Here is a 10,492-nt window from a genome sequence, read left to right as displayed (position 1 = left end):
ATATATATCTTTCTATACAACATGATGATGGAGAATATTTGGAGATGGATAGAATTGTTTCACAGGTAGGATTTGACCTGCCACATGGATGGTTCATTCATAATTTATAAACTCAAAAGACAGGGCTTTAGGTTTAATGTGGTAACCAAAACAGGCAAATCAAATGAGCAAAACAGCTCTTTAAACATGTCCTTTCTCATACCTGAAATAATATGTCTGAAAGAAAAATAAAAGATATAAGTCTGACAAGCCATGCTTCAGCAGAAGGTCTTTCTTTGACATCGTTAAAGATGATGGAATATCAGAAAGTGAAATAATATAACATTCCAATACTGAATGTGTTCCCTTTACAATGAGACCTCTTTCCAGAGGACAAAGATGTAGAAATAACCTTAAGAATGTTTTATCCAATGACCAGCACGTAATTATATCTGCTCTATGTAAAGAGAATTAACTCCTGGTCTGCAGTTTAAAAAGATTACTTTCTTCGAGAAGTCATTTAAAAGAAAACAAATGAGGAAAAGAGTCTGTAACAATGAATGATTTTACCAGATTCAAGAATCCAGTTGTGCAGTTAGAGAGAGTTTTTTTTTTTTTTGAACACAGTCTCAATGAAGAGAAATACAAGACAGATAATCTAGCAAAAACTTTTCTTTTACCCATTATTTTAAGTCTGTGACAAAGGAAGTATCAATGACAAACATATGAGAAATTAACACAGAAATTTTACAATAACAATGAAGAACAGACAGAAATATTCAACTAATATTTCTTCATAATATGGCCCCATCCCAGTCATGAATGCCATATGTTTTTGCCTAAAATAATATGGAAATAATTTTTAGTACATGAGTAATTTTAAAAGAAATTATTACTCATCTGCCTGAACAATTAATGTTGCTATTCAATAAATTCTGGTATGTTAAGGATGTAAAACATAGATAAAGCCAAGGACAACACAAAAAATATGACCTTGATTTTATAATTCTATCTGTGCTGGAACCACTAGCAGGTAAAACAAATGGAGTCCTGGTATTTGATGTAATCAATACCAAAAATGATTGTGTGATTAGTGCCAATGAGCATGTCAAACTGGGCAGCTTTCTGGGTGAAATTGTTGGATATGATTGATGAAGATGACTGCACTGACATACGTGTCTCTAAAGTGACAGACATCCTGCAGTATATCAACCTAATTAAGTGACTGGCATTGCACAAAATCAGTGCAACACACAATAATTAATTGTGAAGCAGCTAAATGGTGGATCTACAAATGCAAGTATGGACAGCTAACCACCATCCCTTGGGTAATGCCTGAGGAATTTGTAGGGTTCTGCTGTTTCTCAGAAGTGGGTTTTTCCCGACGCGAGGCTGGTGCCAGACTCCCGGGCCGGGCTCCGCAGCGCCCAGCAGGCTGGTGCCGCTCCAGCGGCTCAGATCCCTGCCGGGAGCTGGCACCGGCTGTGTGCTGAGCTGGGCATATGCAGCAGCCACAGCACCAGCTCCCTTGGCCCGGTGTGGCATCCCGAGAGCCGAGGGCCTCTCTGATGAGAAGTGGAGGGAGCTGTAAACACACCCTTGACGCCGCTGCCGTGGGGGATTGAGCCCCGCATTTCAGAAAACGCTGTCCTCTGCTGCTGCATAAATTTATGAGGGCTCTGAAGAAATATTTAACAACATTAATGGTAAAATTTTCAGATGACATGAAATGCATAAAGCACTAAATAATGCAAAGAAAAAACAGTTTTTCTGTAGGGAAATTGACATCCTTTAGTGAGCCAGGATCATTTGAACGTGCTTTTTGAGACAGCTGAATGCAAGGTCATTCAGCAGGAACAAAGAATGTAGGTCACGTTTAGAAGACTGGAGACTGTGTCCTGGAAAGCAGTGACTCTGAAAAGGACTTAGGGGTCATAGTGGTTAGCCAACTAAAGAGAAGCTCCCAGAACAATGTTCCAAAGCATTTGGTACAGCCTTCAAGATACAGGAGTGTTGGGTGGTGACATAACTGTATCTGATTCTACTTTGACAAAGGTGCTCAAAAATTACAAATGTTCAGAAAAGCTGAAACTGTTGGAAGATTTCTAAATCTGAAAAACTTGATCAACAGAGATGAGAAGTCATGAGAAGTCACAATTACTTTGTCCAAAGTTAAATGATTGTACTGTGGTTTATAAAGATGCATTTACAGGGGTCTTAGAAATACACAATATTTCAAAGTCTGTCCAACAAGGAAAGACAATTTTCTATTAGGAAAACAGTATACTTTGTTAACAGGATTATTCTATAGCTGTTGAAATGTTTTATTCAGGTTTTGTTTCTATTTGGAATTGCATTGTTTTAATTCAAATGGAGAACAAACACAAGAAAAAAGGTAAAGCATATTTTAAAGTGCTTTAAAAATAAAAGCATGGTCAGAATGCTTGACAAACAGACTACACTAGTGTGTTGTGTCTTTATGTTAGAAACAAAACTTCAAATGAACAAAACAACATATTTTAAAAGATACTTTCCTACTGGTTTTATACTCTTGCCTTAATTTATACTGTATTCTTTTCTTTTGACCTTCTTTGATATAGTCAGAGTGAAAGTCATTCTTGAACATCTGTGAAATATTTTGAACACTTAGGCTAGATGTTAATAATACATGTCAGAGAGATGTAAACACCAATGGGAGAAATAAATTATGTACGTGAATACAGGGCACTATAGCTAAAGTAATGAGTCGAAACATAAGCAACATCCATTAACCTGATCATCAGAAAAAAAAATTCTTTATCATTGGAGGAATTCAGCTTTAAAGGGATGTTTCCTTTGGGTAGCAGAAGCCCCGAGACATTTAAATGAGATATTTACAATGAACTGAACAAAATAGCACTGAAGAATGTTAAAAAACACTCCTTTTTCAGGACCACAGTGGTATTTTCCATCTCTAATCTATGTGATTGTCTGCTTTTTCTTATAATTTAAGACTGTCATGAATATTTTATTTGATTGTTGACCTACAAAAGAAGTGGTTTAAAGAATAAAGTTTTGTTGTAAGACTACCAGAATTCCTTTAATATTAGTTTCCATTCTCCACCCACATAAACCAAAGTTACCAATATCACTGGTATCTGTTTTGTCTAAGCACAGACCGGGACATTTTCAAACCCAACAGACTAAAAAGTTGATGAAATACTCAATGTGGATGTGCTCATTTTTTAGGAACTGGCACCTGAAAAACAAGCCTTTACTGTAAAGTGACTCTGCACCTCATTGTCCATCGGGGAAGAGTTAAGTGCCTTAGAACAAGACCCCAAAAAACTAAGCTAGGTGGTAAGAGTGTGCTGAGGACACAATTGGACATTGAATTCTGACTCTTTTTGATGTTCAGGTATTTTAATACTATTACTCATTTGAGCAGAGGTTTTTCTGAAGGTTATAGGTGCTCATTTCTCTTTCAAATCTAGGGGAAAATGTGTAGCCAGAAGATGCCTGTTTGCTCTGTTCTTTAGTGATTAAAAAACTCCTCCAGGATAATGAAGACAAGGCAACAATTAATTTTTCTCCTTTAGGGAATCTCCTGTCTCCCGAGAACCTACATGTGGACTTCTCTGGGGGATAAGAAAAGAAAGGGAGTGCTCCATCCCCTTCTTTTGAGCCTCTTACATTTTTTGTAGATGGAAGGCTTGGTTTGCCTTCAGAGAGATTAAACAGGAGCCTCTATTCTGATTAAAGGTCTGTCAAAGGGAGCAGGGCACCCTGGGCTTAAGTCCCTGCTCCACTGATTGTCCCTGGATTTATGGATATAAAACACATAAATTGTCCGTAATACAGACAAACAAAGCCATCTTTTGTCCTTCCCAAATGAGTGCCATAACCATGAGGTTACAGACTAATTCCCTCTCTCTGATCTAATGCATTTTTAATTCTTTTAGAGTGGAGCAGCTCTAACAGAAGGGACAGACTGTGTTTTCTTCTCTTCCATGTCCCCCTGGACCACAGGCTGTTTACCTGACAAGCAGAAGAGGGCTGAAGTCTTTGCTACACAAAGGGGAGCAAACCAGATCCTTCATTGCGAGAAGGATCTCACCACTGAAATTTTTACACTAAAGTGAAGAATAACAAGCCTATGAGGACAAAGCACCAAGTAGGGCTGAAGTTTTGTGTGGAGGTTGACTTGGCAAATATGCTCCAAGACCTGATGGGCTCAGGGGTTGGGTGACTCCGATGAAGCCTGAGATGCCTTTAGCCAAATACACATTCTGAGAAATTTCATCCTAAAACCTGTAGCATCTATGGAATTTAGTCACCTCCAAGGTCAGTTGTAACTAAGCGAGTGCTATGAATAAGCATGGCTCCTGGTTTTAATGCCTAAATTCCACATCAATCCCACATTCAGCACCCAAGTCACGTCATGGGGCTATGGGAATTCGGTGGGATTTCAGCACCTCGCGCCCAGGCGAACCTCCTGGACATCCAACATACCCATTTGCTAAAATTACTTCCCAAGGCGCTTTTCGGACTCGGGCCAGATGCCCCCCTCGGCAGGCACAGCTCTGCCCCGGGCACAGGCAGCTCCGGATCGGGCACGTCTCACGGGCCGGGGCTGCCCGGGGCGGAGGGAGGCGCCGGGCGGGCCGGGATGTGCCCCGGGGAGATCCCGCCGGGATGGTGCCCGATGGGCCCGGCAGGGCTCGGCTGGCACCCGGCGCGCTGCCCGGAGCGGCTCCGGCATTCCCGCAGCGCCCATGGAAGAGCGGGCCCGCAACGGGAGGGAGAGAGGGGGAGACAGCGGCGGCGGCGGCGCCGCCCTCTGGAGAGCGCCTGGGAGAGGCTGGTGTGAAGAGCCGCATTTCAATGAGGGCCGGGCTAATGCAAATCACTGCAACCGGCAGCAGCAGAAGAAAGGCGAAGCAGCTGCAGCCCGGGCTCCCCAGCAGCGCGCTACAGCCAGGGGAGGCGTAACAAAGGCAGCAGAGCCGCTTTCTGCGGCAACTACTGCGCCTACAGCCGGGTGGTCGCGGGGGGAGGGCGGGAGCCGCCGCTCTTTGGCCGCTTCCCATTCCGAGCCGCCGCCTTCCCTCCGCGCCCGGCCGGCCGGTCTGAGTGAGGAGGTGCCTGCCAGGCTGCGGAGAACAGGTAAGCGCCGGGGCCGGGGCTGGGGCTGGGGCCGTGCCTGCCCTGCCCTGTCCTGTCCTGCCCTGCCCTGCCTTGCGCGGGGGCTGCGGCGTGAGGGGCCGCCGGGGCGCGGTCGCGGCGCGGAGCGATGCACCTGTGCCCATTGTGTGGGGCGGCGGCCTCCGCCGGGCACCGCGGGCGGCTCCGCGGGTGCGGAGCGAGTGCCGGGCTGTGGGAGCGGGAGCGGCCCCCGGTGTGGAGCGAGTGCCGGGCTGCGGGTCCGGCCCCGGGTGTGGAGCGAGTGCCGGGCTGCGGGAGCGGGAGCGGCCCCGGGTGTGGAGCGAGTGCCGGGCTGCGGGAGCGGGAGCGGCCCCGGGTATGGAGCGAGTGCCGGGCTGCGGGAGCGGGAGCGGCCCCGGGTGTGGAGCGAGTGCCGGGCTGCGGGAGCGGGAGCGGCCCCGGGTGTGGAGCGAGTGCCGGGCTGCGGGAGCGGGTCCGGCCCCCGGGAGCGGGCGCGGCGCTGCCCCGGGTGCCCCGCGGCTCGGGCATCCCGCGGGGGGCTGAGGTGCCCGGTGCCAGCTCCGGAGGAATGGGCGTGTGTCACACACGGTTCCCCTACGCCAGCAGAATAAACCCCATCTTTTCGTGAGCCCGCTGCCGCATGCATCCGTGTTCCCCCACCAGACCCGCCGCCCTCCCCCGGTGGCTAGTGGTCATCCGGCTCTGCTTAGTCGCCGAATGGTCTGCGCTGGGTCCCAGTCACATCGCGGCGTAGTGTGGTGGGGTTTTTTTTTGATCAGCATGCGTGTGTTTTTCATGGAAATGCTCACCCACACCTGTATTATAATTAATTCTTTAACAGATGTTAGGGTGTGAAGTGTTGGCATGGTGGTTTTTCAGGGGCGTGTCCGTTTTTGCGTATTTGCCTGTATAAGACTATATATTTATACACACAAACGGAAACATCAGATCAAATGGTTTAGCATTTCTTTGTCTGCTCTGACCTTGTGGTTTAGACACGCTTTTCCCTACATACCAGGACTGTGGAGCTATAGGGGAGCTCTATTTCGGTTTTGAGGATGTATTTGGGAATTACAGATAGTATTGATAAAAGCATAAACGTGTGGAAGAAAAGACAGTGACTCACACTTCTTCTTGCCCCTCATCCAAAATTAATAAAGCTGAAAGAGAAAATATCTTCCTCTAAACTTTTTTTTTGAAGGGAATGTATTAGAGATGGTTTAAGTAAAGATAACAGCAGACCTAAGAAAAATCCATTCTTCTTGGCATAGGAATTGCTTGAGAGATACAGTTTCTGAATTGTGCATTCTGGGATTGTTTAAATCTGAATAACAGGTTCTCACTGAAAATGGATGGGAATTGAAATAACTGACAGATTTTTTTTAACATGGAAGCAGTGATGGTGTGTTCTCAATCCTAAAATGTGGCCACTAAGCTGTATTTTGCATTTAACATATAGAGTGAAATGCCACAGCAAACGTTCTTGTTCATTTCACTGAAATGGGATGTAGTGTGCATGGGAAAAGCAGAGATTAGTCTTTTTTTTTTACATATATAAGAAAACACATACCCTGTACTATATGTAGGTACTTCTGAAGGATTTACAAGTATAAATCCTGCATTTATACATAAGCATATGATCCTGTGTCAGTTAACAAAGTCAGTTGTGAGCTGTAACCAAAGTAGGGTAAATAATTTCAGCTAGGGCCCCACATTTGCCTTAGGTGCCTGTGCTGGTCCAGCACATGGACTGCTCTGAGAAGTTGCTGAGCACATCACCTACAGCTTTGCAGCATCAGGGTCCAGCTGTATAATCATTGGTTTAATACAAACTTCTGCAAGTCAAAGAGCATCTGTAAGTTTTCCTCTATTTCTTCCCATGTTCTACAGCTGGTTTGAATACATCTTTTTTTTTTCCTTAATAGCCACATCATTATGAATGTTGAAACAAAGCTAGTGCTTGCTGGTTTTTTGTCTTTTTATTGGAAATCAATGAGAGAGGCCACTTCTAAATTAGGTCTATGTATCTGTGTTATAAATAAATTTTCAGTGCTTTACTATTCTGCAGACAGCTGCAAATGTACGTGGCTCCTAAATTAAAATGAATATGTTTAGAACCTAATGATCTTTTGATTATTCTATTTTTTGTATTTTTATGTCTTCAGTTTGCAGATTAATGTGCACTTTGTATTATTTAGTCTTGTGTTGGTTGTCAAAAAGTAACAGTATCTGCCTCCTTGATTTTATTTCAGAATATGTCAACTTCTGTTTATGTAAACTGTATTGAACAACTGGGATTGTTTTGGTCAAGGCTGAGGGGTGTTTCTCACAGTCAAACATGGGAGACACCAATTACTCATTTGCTCAATGACACTGATTTTATCACTCCTTTGGTGATGGCAAACGAAGCTGTTGGCCTTAATCAATTTGAATATTAGGCTTAGGGTATTAATAATATATCTTGCAAGACATAGAGCCCTGAAGTAGCTTGCTCATTGAAAAACACTGTCTCCTAATAAATTTTTTCTTTAATTTTGTGCCCTTTGAGCCCATCTGTTGGTTCAGAGGGTGTAAAGCATTTGTGCAAGGACAACTGAAATAATTTATTACAAAGCTTAGGCTATGAGGAAACCACTGGTTGGAATATGCAGGTAGTTTTTAACTTTGGGATTGACCCACTATGTGTGATAGTCCTGATTCTCATTGCCAACCTGCCAGATCTATTCCTCTGAAAATTTCTTAATTGCTTAGTTGTTGGCAACTGGCAGCCCTTCTGAAACAACACCTCCTGAGGTCACAGTTGGAACCAAGAGTTTAGTGGGGGCAAACGGTTGAGAAGGTAGATGAGACTCAAATAGCACCTGAATATAACATGAGAAAAAGTAGAAAGCTGATGCATTTATTCCTTTTTTCCAGTAGGTCAACTTGGTCCCCTCATTTTCCGAGATACTGAATTTGAACAAACACTTCTCAGTGTTTGCTTATCATTAGCATTTGGGTTCATGAGTGACATTGTTAAGACATTTAACTTAACTGTAGCTCTTAAGGCATGGCAAGAGGCTTATGTGTGAAATGACCACATGACTGTAGCATGGTTTAATTCAAACTTTTTTCTCAACCTAAGAAGCAGTCCTCTGTAAGAGCGTTGTATAGAACAGGAAGTCTTAAATTGAGCTCCCTTAAAACTTCTAAGTTTAAGCTTTTTCTGTCCTCTTCTGCATTCCTTAGGTTGAACTTCCAAGATGTCCCTTGGGAGAGATATGGAGCTGGAGCATTTTGATGAGCGTGACAAAGCTCAGCGGTATGGCAGAGGGTCCCGGGTGAATGGTCTGCCCAGCCCTACCCACAGTGCCCACTGCAGCTTTTACCGAACCCGCACTCTACAGACCCTGAGCTCTGAGAAGAAAGCCAAGAAAGTTCGTTTCTACCGTAACGGAGACCGGTACTTCAAAGGGATTGTATACGCCATCTCCCCTGACCGCTTCAGGTCCTTCGAAGCTCTCCTGGCTGACCTGACCCGAACTCTGTCCGACAATGTGAACCTGCCCCAAGGAGTGAGAACGATCTACACAATCGATGGCTCCAAGAAGGTTTCCTCCTTGGACCAGCTAGTAGAAGGTAAGCAGTAGGATCTGGAGGTGTAGAGTTAGGTTTGAATTGGCCTTTGTCTAATCTTTTAAATCTTTCAAAAAGAGGTGATGGTATTCTTATTGATAAAGGAAGGATTTTCAATGGTCTGACTAGAAATGTGGATATCTTAAATGACACCTTGAAATATTGTTGCCTTGCTACTTCTTTCCTTCTTGTTGAACGTGTCTAGCCTTTTCCTTTCAACATAGTGTTGTTAGTCCTGTATCCTGAAGATTGTGTCTAATCCTTCTTTTCATAAAGATGCAAGGTCAAACCATTGAGAGTTTGGTCTGTTGAACTTCAAAAGTTCTGTGGTGCTAATGAAACCTATGTGAAATTCAGTTCAGATGGTTTTTTTTGGTTTTTTAAGTCTCTGAAGCCTAGCGAAGAGCTCTACCTCTTCTCTACAGGTAAATACGTCTTAAGTAAAATACTAGCCTCTCATTGCATGGCATAAATGTTGGCAACCTGTTAAAAGAGTAATATTGTAGCCTTGATTTAGCTGGGGTAGATTGTAAAGTTTTTTTCCTCTGTAGCATATCCCTTTTCCCCAGTCATAGAATTGGTAAGGTTGAAAATGACCTCTTACATCGAGTCCAACCATTAACCCAGAACTGCTAAGGCCACCACTAAATTATGTCCCTAAGTGTCACATCTGCACATCTTAGAAGCCTACAGGGATGGCGTGTTCCAGTGCTTGACAGCCCTTTCCATGAAAAATTTTTTCCTGATACCCAATCTAATCCTGCTCTGGCTCTACTTGAGGCCTTTCCTCTTGTCTTATTGCTTGTTACTTGTGAGGAGAGAACCAACACCCGCCTTGCTACAACCTGCTTTCAGGAAACTGCAGAGATCTTAGGCTGTATGTAAATAAAGCTCATGTACCTGCAGTATAAACCATCACCAGTGGTTTAGTCAGAACCGACAATTCTTGGTCCGTGTTAAATGTCAGACATGCCAGTCATTAATTATCCCATTGAGAACAAATTTATCACTCCTTCAGTGATAGTTCTATTGCCAAAAGAAGCTGTCAGCATTAATCAATTTGAATATTAAATTTAAAAAATTAATAGTACTTTTCTCAGGTATTACAAATAGCTAAAGTAGCTTTTCCAACATGAAATGCTTCTGGGCTGCAGTGGATTTCTAGTGTAAAACATCAGAATGTACAGAGTATTAAGGCATTGACTATCACATGGCTATAAATGAGAGTATTTCTTACCCATGAAGTTCAAATGCCGGTACTTGATTGTGTTCCAAGAAAATAAAGGTGGAACAATTAATTCATGTTTGCTTCCATCCTCCCCCCGGCCCCTGTGTGCCATGGACAAACCAGTAAAGAATGGATAGATAGCCACCAGACAGCCAATTTAGAATTGTAACAGGGATTGTAATTTCTATGTGATTTTCATTTTTAGCACCAGGTGAGAGAACTTACAGTAACAGGATGTAATGAGAGGATCAGAATAAGGCTAATATGGAGCGAGAAGAATAAAAGGGTAATGGCAAATGTGGCTCCTGAAAGAGGAGTGCAGCTTTGCATAGCAGGTGTTCAGCCACCATTGGGTTGTCTCCTTTTTGTGTCGTAGCAGAGGAAAGCTTTTAAGTACTGAAAACCTGATATTCTTGATAATCTTCCTTGTGTAAAAAGGAAAGTAGGGAGCAACATGAAGATGCTTCAGAAAGAAAATTGAAGGGGCAGGATAGTCTAAGTAACAGGTTTGGGGGTTAGGCCAGA

General features: G+C 43.7%; 1 protein-coding gene across 4 annotated transcripts in view; it reads left to right on the top strand.

Annotated features, from left to right (window-relative positions):
- Nucleotides 1-4,876: 4,876 nt before the first annotated feature.
- Nucleotides 4,877-10,492, top strand: part of DCLK1 (doublecortin like kinase 1) — a 233,325-nt gene continuing 227,709 nt past the window's right edge. For all 4 annotated transcript variants that reach the window (XM_059466638.1, XM_059466639.1, XM_059466641.1 and 1 more), the window contains exons 1-2: nt 4,877-5,124; nt 8,353-8,742. In XM_059466638.1, the coding sequence (XP_059322621.1) occupies nt 8,367-8,742 (376 nt within the window). In that variant the 5' untranslated portion in view covers nt 4,877-5,124; nt 8,353-8,366. The remainder of the gene's footprint in view (nt 5,125-8,352; nt 8,743-10,492) is intronic.

Source organism: Ammospiza nelsoni, chromosome 2 (genome assembly GCF_027579445.1).
Source record: "Ammospiza nelsoni isolate bAmmNel1 chromosome 2, bAmmNel1.pri, whole genome shotgun sequence".
Taxonomy (NCBI): domain Eukaryota; kingdom Metazoa; phylum Chordata; class Aves; order Passeriformes; family Passerellidae; genus Ammospiza; species Ammospiza nelsoni.
This window is presented reverse-complemented; position numbering and strand designations above follow the sequence as displayed.